The 19,346-nt window shown below is 35.9% G+C and overlaps 2 protein-coding genes and 1 long non-coding RNA gene across 5 annotated transcripts; 2 read left to right on the forward strand and 1 right to left on the reverse strand.

Annotated features, from left to right (window-relative positions):
* Window positions 1-320: 320 nt before the first annotated feature.
* On the forward strand, window positions 321-6,978 carry LOC133671556 (uncharacterized). Its single transcript, XM_062092331.1, has 9 exons — window positions 321-522; window positions 1,128-1,687; window positions 1,937-2,018; window positions 2,199-2,271; window positions 2,529-2,609; window positions 3,575-3,711; window positions 4,362-4,614; window positions 4,903-4,966; window positions 6,089-6,978. The coding sequence occupies exons 2-9, from the start codon at window positions 1,189-1,191 to the stop codon at window positions 6,742-6,744; spliced, it is 1,845 nt and encodes a 614-aa protein (XP_061948315.1). The 5' UTR covers window positions 321-522; window positions 1,128-1,188; the 3' UTR covers window positions 6,745-6,978.
* Window positions 6,979-9,409: 2,431 nt separating this feature from the next.
* Window positions 9,410-10,377, forward strand: LOC133671215 (uncharacterized). Its single transcript, XR_009834227.1, has 2 exons — window positions 9,410-9,572; window positions 9,663-10,377. It is a non-coding gene; the product is annotated as an uncharacterized LOC133671215 (long non-coding RNA).
* A 256-nt stretch (window positions 10,378-10,633) lies between these two features.
* LOC133671214 (protein CROWDED NUCLEI 1) lies at window positions 10,634-18,214 on the reverse strand. Of its 3 annotated transcripts, none has more exons than XR_009834226.1 (9): window positions 17,599-18,214; window positions 15,856-16,065; window positions 15,070-15,323; window positions 14,664-14,934; window positions 14,502-14,585; window positions 11,942-14,019; window positions 11,608-11,773; window positions 10,999-11,483; window positions 10,634-10,892 (listed from the first exon to the last, which is right to left on the reverse strand). XR_009834226.1 is itself a non-coding variant. In XM_062091898.1 (9 exons), exons 1-8 carry the CDS (start codon window positions 17,797-17,799, stop codon window positions 11,235-11,237), a joined length of 3,513 nt encoding a protein of 1,170 aa, XP_061947882.1. In that variant the 5' UTR covers window positions 17,800-18,214; the 3' UTR covers window positions 10,634-10,892; window positions 11,208-11,234. The 3 variants fall into 3 exon arrangements, 2 of the variants coding, with proteins under 2 accessions (XP_061947882.1, XP_061947879.1); XM_062091898.1 differs by having other exon boundaries at window positions 11,208-11,483; XM_062091895.1 differs by lacking the exon at window positions 10,634-10,892 and having other exon boundaries at window positions 10,915-11,483.
* Between the last annotated feature and the right edge of the window lie 1,132 nt (window positions 18,215-19,346).

A 19,346-nucleotide genomic window follows, 5' to 3' on the forward strand; every position in this document is an offset into this window, starting at 1 on the left:
TTCTAATGAGATTTTCACGTGATATAAAAAATTAAGTGTATTTTAGGTTTTTTATTTATCAAAATCAAATATATTCATAAAATTATTTGAAATTAAAAGTAAAATCACACATGATATTAAATATTAAAAAATACATATTAAAATTTTTAAAATTAATTTTTATTTAATTCACATAAATTTTTAAAATTAATCAAAATATCAAAACTAATTTTATAAGCTTACCCCACAGCAGCAACACGTATCTTCTCCATCGAACGAAGGGGAAGGAGTGTATCATACACCTTGACGTACCACAGCATTGTCTCTCTCCGTGTCCAATAATTAGTTAAGGAAAGGAAAGGAAAATAAAAAAAGGCGGCTCATTTCGTAGAAACGGAAAATCGAAAAACAGATCCAAAATTCTGTTCGCTCCAGCTTCTGCCTTCTTCTGCTGGTTATTCGCTCGTGTGTCACTAAACCAAGTCTCACTTCCAGAACCTTCTCTCTCTCTTCGTTTCCTGTTTGGTTCCTGAGAAAATTCAGGTAAGTAAAAAGAAAACAACAATTACTCACTATCTCTCCTTTTTGGTCTTTTTTCCTTCCGTTTTAAATCACCTCGCTAACTTCTTTTAAAGATGATTAATTTGCATTTGTTGTTTTGTGGTTTGTTTTGCATTAGTTATTTTGTTAATTAGAGTGTTGTTGTTGTTGTTGTTTTTTTCTCTAAGAGAATAGAAATTAGCTGATTGATAATTGCTAGTAAGTTTTTTTAAGCGCCTAATTTTATTTGCTTTAGTTGCTTTAATCAAGAATCCTTTTTTTGATATGTGAATTTAGATTTTCTTTATTGTTATTAGTTAGATTAGTCGGGATGAGCTATTTTTGGTGGTTTAAATCTTTTTTTCTTTTCCTAATCATCTGGTTTTGATGATTATTTTATAGATGAAATTGTTATTTTATGTAGTGTAAATACAATATGATAGTTATTAACATAAGCATTTGATATGAAAAGGTGCTTCTATGAACACTCAATTAGGGTTTTATTCTCTCTTTTTTTTAAGTTAGAAACTTAAAAGACTAATTTTTTTTTTAATTAAGGTGGTAAATATTGGTTTTCTTTTTAAGTAACTAGGGTTTTTCATATGCAGGGTAGTTGAGGAGGCTTGGTTAGTGGACTTGCTAGAAGGGAAGCTCCTTTTAAATTTGAGTATGGAAACAGATGATATGATTGGCCTCCCTGGTTCTATTGATTTTGGATATAAAAATGAGAATGATGAGCTTTCCAAGTCTGATTTTGGGCCAAGTGAATCTCGCTCTCAACCATGTAGTAATGATGGTAAAGAAAGTAAGGATGATGAGGAGGGTTTGGGGCTCTGTGAAGGTGTGGTTGGAAATGAAGGTATAGTCGATCCAGGGTGTTCAGGGCTTAATGTAGGTGATACTGGAACTGAAGAAGCTGCAACAGATCAGAGTAATTTGGTGCTTGAGGAACGTGATATTGGATCTAAAGGTGTCCAGTTTGCAGTGGAAACAGAGGCTGACATGGATTTGGTAGTTTCTCCTGTCAGACAAGTGAATTTTGATGTGGTTGATGCTGTCATAGTTTCCAAGAAGCCAGATATTTCCAGCATCATAGGGAACGTTAAGGACTGTTTCCTTGATACACAAAATAATAGTCTTGTCCAACAAGGCAAGGTGGATGGCAGTCGTATCCTTTCTTAACCTCTGATAACTTAATCATTTATTGTAAATTCTCCTACTCAACTCTAGATGAACCCATTAGATTTAGATCATAATTCCAAAAAAGCTTCTTATTCAGAAATAAATGCATCAAACAACCTTAATAAGTCAATCTCAATTTGAGGAATACTATATCCATGACAATCACCTTTTTAGTTGCAGTTTATTCTGATTTCCTCCCCTTTCTGTCATGTATTCCCTCAATCCAATATGCCAGATATATCAGGCGTTAAGAGAAAAAGGATGGCATATGATGAACAGCAACCTTCAGTGCATGTCATGTATAACTCCTTAACAAGGTCAGGGTGGAAGTGCTCTTAATAACTTGGCAATCCAAGAATATTTAACTGTATGTTTTGATTTCTTGTTGGATTGCTGTGACTGTTATTATTCTGTACTTATTGGAGGCATCATGTCTTATTAGAATTAGCTTAGATCCTCATTTGTTGAATTCTTGGTGATTGCCTTACTCTTCCCAGAGCTAGCAAACAAAAGCTTGAGGAACTGTTACAACAGTGGTCAGAATGGCATGCTCAACAGAATTCATCTCATGTAAGGTTCAATTTTCCTGCTAATTAAAATTTCAGTACTATGTAAAATTTTGTTTTTAATCTTTTTTAGTTTGGGTGCTTGGCTTGACCAATGCAAAGTTAGGAAAGTTTTTCAAACACATAATCCAGATTGGATTGATAGAAAATAATGCAGATATCCTATATGGTGAATGCATGCAATCTATTGTTGTTGCTCTGTGGCTTCCTATTCTTTATTAAACCAGTGCCTTGTCTCAATTATGTATCTCAATCTTTCAGGATTCTGATGAAATGTTACAATCTGGTGAAGACACTTACTTTCCTGCTCTACGTGTTGGCATGGAGAAGTCCTCTGCAGTGGTAATTTCCATTTTTTGCTTCTTTGGTCCTGAATGCATATAGTTTTAAGCCAAAAGGATTGGCCAGGTATTAGCTATGAAGAACTTCTTGTTCTTGTAACTTTAGATGCTTTAGGATGTATTTTCTGTGTTGCAATTAGCCCGTTGCTTCATTAATAAGCTAGTTGGATTACAAATATATATATTTGGTAAAGGGCAAAAAATATAGCGAAGATATTCTTAGTCATAAATTTTCTAGGTTCTCTTTCCTGGAATTCTTTTCTTGTGTGTGGCCTTAACCTTTGCCAAGCTCTTTCTTGAAGTTCCTCTCACCTCCAGGGAAAAAAAAGAAGAAAGAAAGAAAAAAACCTTTTTAACTTTAATTGGAATCCTAACCTTTGGAAGCAGATAATTTACTTGTTAGAAACTCTTTGGCATTTATCACTGTGCGATCAATGCACTGGTGTGCCCTTTTCTAAGCTAAGTCTTCATGCTAAAATTTGGAGCGCACAACTTCAGATTTTAGTATTCTAAACAATGACCATGGAACTCTATCTTGAATCATTAAGTATCATGGTTGTCATGGACCCATAGCTTTTTTAACATGGAATTTAAACAAGGAATGTATTATCCAACCATTATCTACTTGGAGCCCTATTATCACCCTGGAGGTTAGTTAAATTTTCTATCACCATTGAAAATTAGATATCCTCGGGTAGAAATTTTTTCTGCTTAAGTTCTCAGTTCTTACACAATGTATTATTGTGAGATTTTTCCTCTTTTCTCTTTATTTTACCTTTCTCATCCTATTTTGACCAGAAAATTTGCACTCTTAACTGTTCACTTTATTCATTGTAGTGCAGATGCTAAGGTTCTAACCATCATAGTGCATTGCATTTAGCTTCACTAAAAGAGGTTAAAATTTAGGATTTCATGTCTTTGCTTTTCATCTAGTTTTTCATTTGATTGGTTACTTTTTTTTGGTAGTCCTTCTGGATTGAGAACCAAGCAAGGAAACAACAAGACAATGATTTAATTCTTCTACGTAGTAATGCTGTGCCTCTATATGATCGTGGATATGTGTTGGGTTTGACTTCAGCAGATGGTCCAATTAATGTAGAAGGGTAAATGATCTTGACTTGTGTACCTTTCTTAGATTTCATGTTTTGAAAATGTTACTTTTTTGGTCTTTGTCCTACACGCTCAGAATTGTAGCAAATATCTAAGTTGCTCAAAGCCTGTTGATTGTTATGTATGTTGAACAAGCTTGGGATAGTAGCATTCATGATGATTTTATGATTGTGGCAATGGTATTGTATGTGATGTGTTGACAAATATAATGTGTTGGACAGTAAATAATCACAAGGGATATCCATGTGGACTTATTTCCAAGAATCTCTTGTTTTGACTTGTAATGCGAACCTCATTACAGACTAATTCAGGACAATAGCTTACTAAACAGAGGATCTGAGAAAGATCATAAAAACTCAAGTCTGTTCAGCACATTAGAATAGCTGCTGCATTCATATCCCTCATTTATGTAAGAAGGATCTCGCACATTACCTCATATAATAATCTGTTGGTGATTTTATACCTTTAAGGGGCCCAATTTTCATGGTGAAAACCCATCAAGGACCTAGTTATTCATTAATTATAATTCTGCTCCTATATTTTTACTGATCCAACCAGCTGTTCTTCTTGTGTTAAATATATGTTTTTGAGAGTTCCTGAATGTATTTTATCTTCCACTACCTATTGCCTTCCATTTTTGTAGAGGCTTGGAGATAGTGGATGCTGCTGCACGTTGTTTTAACTGTGGTGCGTACAACCATTCTTTGAAGGAATGCCCAAAACCTCGTGACAATGCTGCTGTTAATAATGCTCGCAAACAGCACAAGTTCAAGCGAAATCAGAATTCTAGTTCCCGCAATCCAACACGCTATTATCAAAGCTCTTCTGGTGGCAAGTATGATGGTTTAAAGCCAGGTTCTCTTGACACTGAAACACGACGACTTTTGGGTCTTGGGGTAAGAGCATACTAGATTGAATCAAAGCAAACATTTAATTTCTCCTGTAACATATTTAACACCCCCCATGTTTCTCTTACATCTAAGCCTAGAACCCATTAGAGCCTAGTTGACTCAAGTATAAAATCCCATGCACAATATTAGGCCATATCAAACTTCGTCTACAATTTACAGAGTACAAAGTACACAACGCATGAATTGGATAATGAGATGGATTGCTAGTTGAAATAGTATTGGTGTTTTGTTCATAAGATATTTGTTTTCCCTCCGTCTGATTTTGTTGAACAGGAGCTTGATCCTCCACCATGGCTTAGCAGAATGCGTGAGCTGGGATACCCACCAGGATATCTAGGTAATGCACACAATTCTACTTTGTGTCTGATATTCCAAGCCGTCATAGAATTGTCTATTATAAACTCACTTTTTTTAGTTTTTTAGTTTTTTTTAATGTTTACACTGGGATGAATAGTTGCGATTCCTCTGTTGTGTTTGATTTTCTTCTATGCTGTCTGGGTGTTCCTCTTTATGTTTGAAATTGTCATTTTATTGCCAATTTCCCCGCCAGGAAAAGTGTGGTCTTTAAAAGAATTTGAATAAGGTATTCAAGGATTATCATAAATTCTCACTGTTGCCCTTGGTTGACACATGGATTGGAGGCCTAGTTTCATGTAATTGATGTTAATGGATTGGTAAAATGTAGAGTATGACTGGATTGATTTTATAAATGTACTCTAAGCTCATGAGGCCCTAAGGCCAGTAAGAATGAAAAAGGCTAATGTAGCCCAAGGAAAATACAATTTCAAATCCTTGCTATCATTTTGCACTTCATAATTCAACTAAGCTTTAGCCAATCTCAAATAGTTTGGGATTGAGGCTCTGTTATGGTGGTTTCAACTGAGCAGATAGCTCAACTGGCTCTAGGCTCTAGCCCCGGGTCCCTCCCGGTGGAATAAGTCAAGTTGCAGGATCCTGAAAAAAAATAAAAACGAAAACAAAGTGTGTTTCTTATATCAAAATTAAAAAAAAGAAAAAAAACAGAGATGTCTCCGGTTCAAATCTCTACTTTGTAACAAAAGAAAAATCTCTGATTATTCATTGAAGGCAATAATCATATCCGAAGTCCTGCTACTGTAAATTTAGATCAGTACTTTTGTTTTCCCTGAATTTGAGGCTATGCATATAAAGGACTAGCCTCAAATACCATTGAGCTTTTTAGAAATTATGCTTGAGCTAATCACCTCCCACATATAAGGAAGAATAGACCACAGCAAATCATCATGATTCCAGAAGGGCAGTACATTGCAATAGACTAAAATTGCGGTCTTTTGGATTTCATATGCTACAATTTTCCCCATGTTGATGGTGGTGGAGTTCATTTTGCTGTTGTTGTCATCCCCAATAACTATTATTGTTGTCGGCAGCTTTTATTTATTATTATGGTTGCCATTTTAAGTCCTTTACATTCATATTTCAGATCCCGATGATGAGGATCAACCTTCTGGGATCACAATATTTGATGATGGAGATGTAGAGGAAGAACAGGAAGATGGGGAGATCATGGAAACAGACCATCCTGAACCACCAAGGAAAATGTCAGTTGAATTTCCTGGAATAAATGCACCAATTCCAGAAAATGCAAATCAAAGATTTTGGGAAGTGGGGCCTTCAGGTTCTGATCCATTTAGGCACCGATCACGCCATAGATCAAACCATTCTTCAGAAGCTACAGGCAGATGGCATCATCATGAACAGAGACAGTACAGGGATTTCATTAACGATGGGCCTCCAGGTGTTGATCCCGTGTTTAGTCCATCTATGTCAAGTTATCCTCCAAGGTATGGTCATCATGACTCTAGTCACAGTTCTGACAGCCCTAGAGATCTGAGCCCTGCCTTTGGGAGGTCCAATTCCGATAGAGGGAGGGGTGCTTTGGTATATGAGGATTTTGCAAGTCAAGGTTCTTCATCGTACTCATCCTCACGGAAACGTTCTTCTCCACAGAATATTGGTTCAGCCAGATACGAGACTGATAACAGCCGGGATGACTATGACACGGATTATTCATATCGGGATTATTCATTTCGGAGTGAGTATGACAACGATCGCTATCGCCGTCGTAGTAGGAGGTAAATGGGGGTAGTCATGAGTGTGACGGGGTAGCATGGATGCGATATTCTTTGTACAACACCCCCTATCCTCTTCATTTCTTTATTATCTAGGCTAGAGTTGCAGCACCGATTCCTTTCTCCATCAACTAGAGGAGAAGTCTTAACTAGTTTAAGATGTTTCTGTATCCATACATCGTTTGCAATACTCCTCCTGTGGGAGCCATTTAATTTTTATTATTATTTTTATTTTTTTGCATCTATCTTTGTTGCTTTATGAAAATTGCGAATTCTCTGTGGGAATTTCTAGAGGACCTCGTGGATGTGTCCATCGAATTTATTTTTCTGATAGACTGTCAAATTGTGATAGGATAGGTTGATGGTTTCTGTTAAATTTTATGTACAACTCTATGACGAATCCCACGTGCATCTTGAAAAGAAGAATAAAGAAACAGAAATGAAAAAGATAATTCGGCGTCAAATTAGTTTTTTTTCTTTTTGAAAAATGATTTTTAAAAAAATAAATTATTTTCTGATGTTTAATAGTATAATGAAAATTTTGAAAAATATTTTCCAGTATTTGGTTATGTCATAGAAAATGAGCTGGAAAATAACTTATTAATGTTTTATTTTTCTCAAGTTTATTAAAATAATGAGGAACAAATCTTACAAATTAAAAAATTAAATGAGAATAAAATTGAAAAAAAATATAATTTCATAAATTATCTCAAATAAAATAAATAATAATCAAAATAACAGAGATCAAATCTAAAAAATAAAAAAAATAAAAGATGAAGAAATTAAAATAATAATAATTAGCATTTCATAAATTATTTCAAAAAAAAAAAAGTAACAATCAAAAGAATGAAGACCAAATTTGATAGATAAAAAATTTCAATAAAAAAATGATAAGGGAAAAACAAATAATAATTATAAAAATGAGGACCAAAGTTAATATAAAAATTAAATTTTAAGAGATGAAATTAAAAAATAAATATTCAAAACAATATATATATATATATATATATATATAGCAATCAAAAGTTTGAGGATTAAATTTGATATAATCAACAAATAATATGACATTTCTAAATTTTTCACAACTTCCGGAAAGTGTTTTCCGCCCAAATTTTCCAGGAAAACACTTTCCTGGAAATCAAGCCAAATTTTTCTTTGACTGAAAAGTGTTTTCCGTTGACCAACTTTTTTAATGGCAAACAAATACAAGAAAATTTGGAAAGTATTTTACCGGAAAATGAATTCCAAGAAACAAACATAACCTTCAATATTTTACGATTTTAAATCTGATGGCTAATCCCACATGCATTTTGCAGTATGCTAATTCAACATCTTCCAATGTTTAGTCTATGTTTAAAATGAGATTTAACATGGATAATGCAAACCTAGTAAATATATTTTTAACAAATTATTTCAAATTATTTATTTGATAGTGCTCAAAGACATATCATGAAGTAAAAAATTATCAAAGGACCTTTATACTAATGCAGTGGGGTGTTTAATTTATGTTATGATTTGTACAAGACCAGATTTAACACACGCGGTTAGTATGGAGAGAAAATTTCTATCAGATCTGAACAACAATATTATGATGCAATCAAGTACAACTTCATATACTTGAGATGTACTACAAACTATCATGTTTAATAGATAATAGGATAATCCTTCAATTGTGAGATATGTAGATGTAGACTATGCATAATATTTGGATAACATGAGGTCTACCACAAGTTATGTATTTATTATGATAAAAGGGCCTATTTGTTAGAAGTATATGGTTCAGTCTCTAGTTACACTATTTACTACTAAGTCAGAATATATGACAGTAACTGTCAAGAAAGTTTTTGGTTTACAGGTTTGGTCAAAGAGTTGGATATTCAGTAAAGTGGAGTTCAATTGTATTGTGATAGTCAAAGTTTTTTGCAAAGAACCAAGTGTATCATGCAAGAAACAATTACAAAGATGTAAGGTTTTATAGGACCAAGGAATTGGTTTCTTCTGATGAACTGTTGCTTAAAAATGTTCGTACTTCTGACAATGCAGTAGACATGTTGACAAAATTTGTTATCACAAAAAAAAATTTTAAGCATTGTTTGAACTTGATGTAATGTTTCCAGATGCTAGACGGAAGACATCCCAACTTATTTTTATCTTGGGTGAATTTGTTTTTAATTTTCTTCCAAGAGGTGAATATTCGTCAAGGTGGAGATTGTTATAATTTATGGTTTAAAGACAAATGTTAGAGTGAAGTTTGGGGTGGGATTTATTTCTTGTTTTGTTGTCGGAGATGATTAATAGGTTTGAGGTGCGGGAACATCACCCTCACAGTATGGTAAAAAAATATTATGAAAATAGTTAGGATTTCTTAAACGGTTTAGTTCTAATATAAATACAGTAAAAATAAAAGTTTATTATGAATATAGATACAGAACCTTGTTAAATTTATGTTTTTTTTAATTTCTCCTATTACAATATTTATTAATAATTACTACACGTTCTTTCACAGCAGATTTTAAAAATAATTTTATATTAATATCCAGTACAGTCATCGTAATCATAAAGTGCCAACGGCTTTGCCGCAAGGGCAAAACTTTTCAGCTATGTGAAAGGTAATTAATGTAGTTGCGTATATCCCGAAGCTCATTAGCAGTGATGGTGGTTGTCATTTTGCTTAAACCCTTGTTTCCCACTATTTTTTCTGACAAAACATGGAATTATTACTCGGAAATAATTGTAGTTCAATACGCATTTTGCAGATGCCATGATGCAGAGAAAAGCCTCAAAGAGTAGGGCTCACGCCTCACACTCCTTACATACCCAGGAAAAGCATTTACTGTGAGAATCCCTACTATATTTACAGTGATCACTATACTTGTAATTGCGAAGACGGCACATTTGATACCTTCTTCATTCTTCTCTTTTCAGGTTATGGTGAATGGGATACGGTCCGTTACTGAGGATAATGATGCTATTTTAGAAAACAGGCATTCGAGAATCGACATACTTTCTTGGGTCTCTGTCAGAAGAATCATTATCAGTTTGACACACTTCGCCGAGACAAGCATTCATCAATGATGATCCTGCATCATCTCCATAATCCAACACTGCCTGCAGCTGGATCTTATTAACCAAGGAAATACGACTTTGCACTATAGTTACCTCAGCACCATTAAAGAATCCCCAAGGAATTCCATCAATTCTTTAGTTTCTCTCACGCTGAATTGAATAGTAGCCTCAAGTCATCTTCCCCTCCCCCATCCTGACTTGGTCGGTCTTATTTCTGTTGATGCAAGGAAGTGATAGGTCAATCAGTCCCGCCATTCCAGATTCAAGCAAAAAAAACCTATCTAGTCTCCGATCTGGAGAAGGAATGCTAACTGGGACCAAGCCAAGTATCGTCTGTTAATCATTCTTTGAATCCCAGTTGTATTAGTATCCATCGTCGTCAGCGGGCTAGGGCTCCTCTGCGATTGCACGACCTTTCCTCACCGTCAGGAAAGACCGTCTCCGCTAGTAATTAATGTGCAAGTTGGGCATGATTAACATCTATGCTCCAACGGGGTAGTGTTGATATACTAGTATACTTTTGAAACTTGTTTCTGGCCTGTCACCACAATGAATTGGTAAAAGCTGTTCTGCTCGAAGCAAGAGTTTTAACTTTGCTGTTGTTTTCATACATTGTCACAAGTAAACTATTATAATGTCATGGTTACATGTCTCGGCATAGGTATTATTTCAGCTTGGTATGATTCCTTAAAATCCTTGAATTTACTTAAACCTCTCGCATCACTTCATGAAACAATCATTGAGAAATATTAAAAATTCATGGACTCGTTACTTAATTGAGATGAAAAATAGGTTAGGGGCCTAAACATTGACTTTAAAGGTAATGAGAATTGGCCAAAAAATCAGTGTTCATTGAGCAACCAAACTATTTCACAAATCAATTTCACTCCTAGGTACATCTACATGATGCCATCAAAATGAATGACAAATTCAAACTAAATCATTGATTATCCAATAAGGTGTTCTTGTTTTCATAGAACATCGCCTCTTCACTCTTCCTTGTACTCGAAGTGGGCATCATACCACCTAACAGGCAGAATAGCTGACAAAGAACAAGGACTGAGACCGCAGTTTCTTCAAACGTCACTCCTGCAAGGTGAAATAATACACGTTTTGATACAACCATTTTGGATAATGTGGAAGATTGTATCCAGTGTCTAATATTCACTGGTCATTGCTACATCAAATGATCTACCTTGTTCTAAAAGATAGCAGCTCCAAAAAATCCTGAATCCTAACAAACCAAAACCAGGGGGGAAGAAAACCAGATCCCTTGCACCTGGGTTAAGCCTTGAAATCATCATAACAGTTAAACTTTTTAATACACACTACTTCACATCAAAGACCTCCTAACAACAATCCTAAAAAAAAATTGGAACAATCAAGAACCCATTTAAGTCTCACCCAACTGGAGCACAAGATTTACTATCATTACGTCGTCAAGAAAGTCCAGAGCTTCTTTCCTATTGAGACTTCACCAGGATGCAGAGACTCTTCCTCGTCATCATCTTCATCCTCATCTTCATTTTCACCTCTAGGGGTTTCACTTCTGTTCTCATCTGCAATACCATACTCCCCAACCCCTTCTGGCGTTCCATTTATCTCTTCACTCAGTGCAGCATTCTCATCCATCCTTCTTGCACTGCCATCACCGTCCAGAGTGTCCATAATATTTGCACACTGTCCACAAAAATACATCATGTCAAATAAAAATGAGAAAAGAAACACTATTGCTGCTCACACAACGTTCTATAATCATTATCCCAGAGAAAATGACATTAACAGCAGGTTTTTTGGCACTCACCCTTGCAAAGTGCATGCTTTCACCATTCTCACTGGCAGCCCCTGCAGAAGCTGCTGGAGCACTTCTCAATAGATTTCCATCCTGTGGACTACTAACACCATCATCCTCTTTCTCCTTTGCATTGTTCAGGTTTGATGAGGCTTTAGCAGTTACAACAGTGACTCCACTGACAGCCATTAAATAAATCCATTTATTAGTGGCCAGCCTTGACTGCTGGAGCACTTCTCAATAGATAGGTAACTGCCCTTCTGAAGTGCCATGCCTTTATATGGCTTACAAGTCTACTTGGAATATAATAAGGTCTATTTGGAATATAATGAATGAGAAAACTTACAGTTTGCGTAGCCGAAGATTATATTGTGTTTGGCCTTGAGTTTGATTGGGAACAACCCTTTGCCGTCTCTTCCTGCGATCACCAGCAGTGACACTATCAGAATGACCTTCACTGTCATCACCGTAACGGTCGGTCACTGAAATTTGAGATGTCTGAGTTCGACTCCGCTTCCGGGCATTTCTTGGACCTCCTTTATCAGCAAGACTTGATTCATCACGGCTTTCCGATTTCAGATGGCCAGAATCTTCAGCCTCATTTAATTCCAAAGCACCCCCCAGGAGAGCTTTGGCATCTTGGACAACTTCCTTGACAGAGCGTGTTCTGCTACCTCTTGGCCTACCCCTTTTACGAGGTTGGGGATCACGCTTTAATCCAGAAGGTTGGGAATCTTCCTGAATTTCTGGTGCTGTACCATTATTGTTGCTCTGATCATTAATCGATAAATCATGTCCAGCTTCAACCTCTCTGATGCTTGTATCAGAGAGCACCCTCTGGGCATCAAGTGAATCATTGACAATTGCAAAAGATAGCTCTGGTTCATTTTCAGTAAAATCTAATCTTTTTGACATTTCTTCTGCATTAACTTGCTCACCAGACAGGGGTGTGCCATCAGTCAAATTTTGTAAAGCAGCAGGCTCAATCCTTTTACCAGCAGAGAACTTAAGTATCTTTGATGTGCACTTGCGCAGCCAAGAAACTGGAGATACAGAATGAGCTAGAGTGGGAGATACCTCGCTATCGTGCTTCTCAGAAGCAGCCGGATTTCCATCATCAGTGGTCACATGATTATTAACCAACTTTGATGTAGGAAGGCCGTCAGCTTTCTCAATTTCTTGTGAAGATATCAAATCAGAAAGCACAAACTCAGAGGTCAATTCACCACAGTTTTTGCAACCCTTGTTTTGCTCAACAAATACAATGAAACGCTCTTTCTCTTTAATAAATTGCTCCCTGTGATCCTTCAACTTTCTACTAAGATTGCCCAGCTTATCAATATCTTCTCGCATTTCAATTTGTTGCTCTTGAAGATGCCTTTTTTTTTCATCAACTTCTTGCTTCTCTTTCTCTATCCTAAGCCTTTCCAGTTTCATATCTTCCATTTCTCTTCTAGCTACATCTCTTAAGAAATTAATATTCTTAAATTCTCTCTCTCTCTCTTCCTCAAACAGTTTCTCCTTCTCTTGCAAAAGCCTGTCCATCTCCTCCTGCCTTTTTTGTAATTCATTCTCAAGCTCAGTCTTCTGCATCTCGATGCTATGTAGCATCTGGTTTCTCTCATTTTGAGCTTTCTCAGCCATCACAGACCGCTCATGCTCCATGTTGGCCTCAAATGATTCCTTGGCCACTTGCAGAGCTTCCAGATCTCTTTTTATGTAGTTTTCTGTTTCCTTTCTTTCATTTCTTATTCTTTCTTCTTCAGAGAGTCTATATTTTTCAAATTTTTCCTTCTGTTCACAAATGCTCTTCAACTCTTTCTCAGCCTCAGCCCTTTTTTCATCCAGATCTTCCCACTCTCTCTCAAAATTCCCTTTTTGCTGCTTTAAATCATCAGCCTCCTTCAAAAGCAGCTCTTCCTGAAGCCTACATTTATTTATTTCCTCCTTGAGCTCAGCTTGCAAGCGGGCATACTCAGACCTCTCTTCCTCGCTCACTTTGAGACGCTCCTTCTCTTCGTTAATTTTCAAAAGCTGTTCTTCATTTGAAGCCCTGGTTTTTTCCAGTTCAGCTTTAAGATTTAGAAAATTCTCTTTAGCAGATTCCAGTTGGTTTTTCTCTCCCTCCAAATTCTTCTGTTCAGATCTGATGGCCTTCTCCCTCTCCTTCAGAGATTTTGACTTTGATTCAAATTCATTCTCTTTCTCCTTACACTTCTCCAGTTTCTTATCCAATGCCTGCTCTCGTTTTGCAGCTTTCTCTTCCTTATGTTTGATTTCAGTTTCCCTTTTTTCTAGCTCAATTACCTTGTTTTTGAGATCCTCATCCAAAGACTTCTTCTTTTGTTCAGCTTCCAACTCAAATTCATGCTTCTTTACATCCAAAATGGCATTGTGTTCATCAGTTAGCTTCTTAATCTCAACCTTTCGATGTCCCATGCAAAAGGAAAATCAAATTGCATGATAAGTAACAGCTAATTATATTAAAAAAGGTAAAAAAAAAATTGATAATTATAGATTTGATCTTTAGTGATCAATCAGCAAAATTCTAGATTAGTGGACCATTCTGAAGGTTTAATTTTGGAAGTTTATGTACTCTAATAAAAAGATGCACAAGAATGATGCAACAGATGTAGAGAAATGCGAGGATAATTCTCACACACACATCACCAAAACCTCACTCAAATGGGAAGAGTGAGAGAAAACTTCTTATTGGAATATCTAGATCAATTATGGTGATTTATTGTTTGCTGAACCACTAAGGAAGTTAAATCCAAATCTGATTGTCATTGTGTATGACTTATAAGTTACTTGTGGCATAGAACCAGAACAACATGCATGTAGAGCATTTAAAACATGTCATCATATGAGAACACCAAAAAAAAAAGTATTCTGCATAAACTCACTCTCTCTCTCTCATTTAGCTTTTCTTCTAGCACACATAACTCTACTTCTTTCACCTCTAATTTCTTTCTTGTAGCATCAAATTCCTGCACAGATCAGACAGATAAATTAGAATATACATTTATTACTGATTCAATAACAGAAACTGTGAAGAAAAAACATGCCTTTTCCTTTATAGTTAGATTAGTGAGCCGGTTACTAATATCATCTTCTTTCCTCTTCAAAATTGAGTTTGCATCCTCAATCTTCTTCTGAGCCTCTTCAAGATCCTTCTCTTTCTGCTTAACGATCCTATCGTTTTCATTTGCCCTTTCTTCTCTTTGGTTAATAATTCTTTGACTCTTTGATAGCCTCTCTTCTCCTTCTTGTAATTTCTTCTCCCATTCTTGCAAGTCCTCCCTTTGCTTAGAAAAAGTGGTCTCGTACACCTCTTTCCTGAGAGAAATGTAATGTCATCAACATAATTAACATGTGCACAATTTGAACTCTAGTAGTACTGAAGAGTGCAGACAAAGAAGGGAGGAAGCAGATTCAACAGTAATTAGTAAAGGTAAAGTAAATTGAGCATACTCTGCAATGAAGGACAAGCGCTCCCTTCGAAGAGAACTTTCTCGAGATTCCACATCCAGCAATTTCCTCTGAATCTCAGAACTCTTTCTGCTCACTTCTGCAAGCTTGGCATCAGCAGCACGCAATTTTGCCTCTACCTCCAGAGACTTCTCTTCAATACTCATAACTAATGCATTTGCTTCAGCCAGTTTTGAATCGGCTGTAAATTTAATGTCTGCATTTTCTGAACGCATCTCGCGCACTGCCTTCTCTAACTACATCAGCCAACAAATTCACAGATTACTCAAAGAGATTCACGGAAGAAAAGTAGAAGCAAATTGTCATTAAAAGGCGCATTTACACTAGCATAAAAAATAAAATCACAAATACGCACAAGTAGTGAGGGCAATATCAAAACTCTTAAACAATGCATGATAACATTATCTAGAGCAGGAAAAAGTAATCACAAAGTCGGACTTGAGCTGTTCATTTCACCCCTCATTGGAGAATTATTCAATAAGAGGAAGTCAAGGAAATGACCTCCGAGATAAAATATCTGACAAGCCTTCTTACATTATCAGCAATGCAAGTCATTCTCCGGGGTTTGGCAACATTCTACCTTAGGGAGTTTCTAACTTAACAGATGCTAACCCTTAACATTCCCTATGATCAAAGTATGTTCATTTGTTTAAGTTATCAATGATTAAGGGAGACAGATTATGCATGACAGCAGTCTATTTAAAAAACAAGTGAATTCTGTGGAAAAAAAATCATTTATATTATCAAAGAAAGACATTAAAATCTTACATCAAGCACACATTGTTTCTCAACACCCAAGGCTCTTCTCAAATTCTCTTCCTGCTTTTCAGCATCAGAAAGTGCAATCAAATGTGCAGCTTGTTCCCGTTTGACAGCTTCCGTTGCTTCTGTAAATGCTTGCATGAGTTCTTCATGCTTAGAACCCCACTCCTTCTTCTCAATCAAGAGAAGCCCCATATTGTACTGGTACTCAAATAGCTGGGATACAGATCAGTGGATCAAATGAGCAAAACAGTATAAAGGCAACCAACTTACAGTCAAAGAAAGACTTTGTCATTATCTGTTGGAAACTTGCATTTGTGTGGTTATGCAGTCTCAGTCTATATGAAGTTAGCTAGGACTTTATCTTATTATATGCTACTTCTTAAAGATAGCAGAACAGTGCATTCAACAATCCCACATGTTTTGCATAACAAATTGTCCAGCCACATCTTGTAGTTTCATAGAGTGCCATTTTAGTCTGTCGTTTAAATGTTTCACGAGGAAGTCTACAGTTAGGAAAATAAATAGTCTTTTTATAGCACATAAAAAGAATTCAAGTCTTTTATGATTTGATTGCATAATTAAATACTTTGATTGAGTTCTACTAATTCATATTTAAACACTCACTCTTTATCTCTTTCTTCTCTGTTCATTTTTTACTCTTTTTTTCTGAAGCAACTAGTTGTTGCAGCCAGAAAACCTAGCAAGTCATTTTTTTCAATCAATTTATCAATTTTCTAAACCAAATTTCATTTACCAAGCATATACATAACCTGAACAATCAAGACAATCCTTATTGGTTCAAACCCTAATTCCCAAGTTTTAACCAATACAAACACACAAAAGATTGTTTAAATCAGTTCAACTTCAACTCTGCATTAGTTTAGATGCATAAATGCAACAATACAAGCAGGCCTTAGAGAACAATATTTATGGACACACAGCATCAGAATTATTAAAATCAATTTCATTTGCTTAATTTCAACAAATTTATTCAATAAAGCAAGATTTACTTGCAGCATATTTGACATTGATCAGTTGATTTAATTTAGCTATCTCATCTCTCTTCTTTCTATGGGGAGAGGAGGTGAGAAGTGGTTGAATTTCAAATCAATGAAGACTTGAGATCAAACTGCTTCCATTCCACACTACTAACCGGAAGCAAAATCTAACCAAAACCTAAACACAATAAACATCGTTCTCAATAACTAAATTTGCCACCCAGAAACATAAATAATGATAGCATTTATAGCTCCGAGGAGCTTAGTGACAGCAATTGATGTAAAATGTGCAATTAAGCACTTTATTGATTTACCAACTTTAAACTCCACTTTCTTGCTAATCAAAATGGCATACGCAGACATTATCAGATCTAATCTAGTCACAGCACCACATCCAAATCAAATCTCAATAGTTTTCTATAGCACAGTGAAGGGGGGGGGATCACAATCCACAACTTCCTATTCTACGTCCCCACCATCCAATCTACTATTACAAACTAATTCCATCAACTACTTCACTACTATTAGAATTAACCAAAAATCCTCCAATACAAACCCACCAGACTAAAAACAATAGGAAAAAAAAAGTAAAAAACTTCACACTCTATGAGCACTAAAATCACAAAATTAAAAGAAAAAACTAAAACCCCATCAAATTCAAAGAAAACCAAGCTACAACAAATCACAAGAATCTTTGAAACAAAACGAAAGGCAAAAAAATAAAAGGGACCCAAAACCAGAAACTAACCTCATTCTCAAGCTTTGAAACCTTATCCGCCAAATATTCACCGTCCAAATTGGGTCGCACTCCATTAGGCGTCACTTGTTCAACAAAACCCACACTCTTTCCCTTCGGATCCGACCCGGACTCGCTTCCATTCTTTTGACCCGCTTCGCTTCTCGGCGTCAACGACCACCCCGACCACACTTTCTTCTGTGGCGTAAACATCGGAATTGCCCCTCTAACCTCACTAAATCTACAAAACCCAAATTTATAAAGGCCCCAGCAGTGAAAGAAACCCTAGAATTTCTACAGAATTGAGGGTTTGAAACTGAAGACCATCAAAAAGACTGAGAGAGAGAGAAACAGAGAGAGAGAGAGAGAAACCCTAGAATTAGAAGAGGAACTAGGGATTAATATTATTATTATTTGAATTGAAATTGAAAAAACCTAGACCGGACGTGAAATAGGTGTGAGTAAATTCCGGCGGAATGTTGCTTTGGAGTCCGGTAACGTCTCTAAAACGAACTTTTCTTTCTTCCTTTCTCTCTCCACAACTTTATATCTGTCGTACTTTCTCTCTCTATGCAAAATTTTTGAGCCCACACTTTTTTTTTTCTTTGTGTGTGCTTTGTGAGTTCCACTCACGCTGCCTTCTTTTATTCTCCTTCTCTCCCTTTTTTTAAATTTTATTTTTTAATTAGTAATGGGCCCCGCCAACATCATTTCCTATCCCAATTACCATCTCACCCTTATTCCTCTTATATTTCTGGCGTCATGCGAGGGTGGTTTGGGGATTTGAAAGGTGACTTCTGGTTTCGGAACGTGGGGGTTTAGACATAGTGACGGAAATGCCCCCGTCTTGGTGGCTGAGAGTGAAGGCGATGGAAGGGTGGTTTGGAGATTTGAGAGGGGCAGAGAGAGAGAGAGGAATATGCTGGCATGGAAATGCCACGGTGTTTCCGAGCTGTTATGAGTAAAAGAAGCATTGGCTTTGGATTTGGATTGTTGGGTGATGAAGATAAGCATCTATTTTGTCCCACGTGGATTTCAAGGACACACACACACACACACACACACAAAAGCACACGTCATCATATGCCTAAACTACTCTGAAGTCTTTCTTTACCAAGACTGAAGAACATGGACCTACCGTCTCTTTCCACAGAGAAAAAAGGGATAGGAAAGGTGAAAAGAATTCAGGAGCCTCATGTGAGTGTTTCTTTTCAAGTAGAGGAAGGACTCGAGTAAAATGGTGACTCGTCTTTCGTGAGATGTTCTTCCTCGGGTAAAGTATGACAAGTATTGATTAGTGCTTGTGCTTTTATTGAAAATGATAGTAGTAGAGATAATAATATGATTTTATTCTCATGAAAAAAGGGGTTATTAGAGATGCACAAATGTTAAAATCAGGAATGTTTGATTTTATCCAGGTTGTGGGCCTCATGGAGAAGAGTTTTTTCAAGGAAAAGTTTTTGTTTTATTGGGTTTTTTTTCTAGTTTAGAAAATTAATTTTTATGCTTAATAATTTTATTTTTTCTGGTTTGTTAAGGGTTTTTATTGTTTTTCCTTTATTTTCATGTTTTCTAGTTTGTTTAGATTAGTTTTGAAGTTTATTTAAAAAGTTGTAAATCTCTTAGTGAGACAGACTACTTTAAAAGAAATATTCAGTAATAAAATTATAAATTAGAGTTTTATGTGACAACCTTATTCGATTTCAATTATGTCTTTCTAGCTTGTTCTCTTCTCGTTTGTGTTTCCATATGTATTAATT

The sequence above is a fragment of the Populus nigra genome, chromosome 13 (genome assembly GCF_951802175.1).
Source record: "Populus nigra chromosome 13, ddPopNigr1.1, whole genome shotgun sequence".
Classification (NCBI taxonomy): Eukaryota; Viridiplantae; Streptophyta; class Magnoliopsida; order Malpighiales; family Salicaceae; genus Populus; species Populus nigra.

Coding starts and splice junctions, on each gene's coding strand:
- LOC133671556 (XM_062092331.1), top strand. CDS start 1,189: ATGGAAACAGATGATATGATTGGCCTCCCTGGTTCTATTGATTTTGGA. Junction 2,610..3,574: donor TGGAGAAGTCCTCTGCAGTG/GTAATTTCCATT, acceptor TTTTTTTGGTAG/TCCTTCTGGATTGAGAACCA. Junction 4,615..4,902: donor GACGACTTTTGGGTCTTGGG/GTAAGAGCATAC, acceptor TTTGTTGAACAG/GAGCTTGATCCTCCACCATG.
- LOC133671214 (XM_062091898.1), bottom strand. CDS start 17,799: ATGTTTACGCCACAGAAGAAAGTGTGGTCGGGGTGGTCGTTGACGCCG. Junction 16,066..17,598: donor TTTCAAAGCTTGAGAATGAG/GTTAGTTTCTGG, acceptor TCTGTATCCCAG/CTATTTGAGTACCAGTACAA. Junction 11,484..11,607: donor AAAGCATGCACTTTGCAAGG/GTGAGTGCCAAA, acceptor TTTTGTGGACAG/TGTGCAAATATTATGGACAC.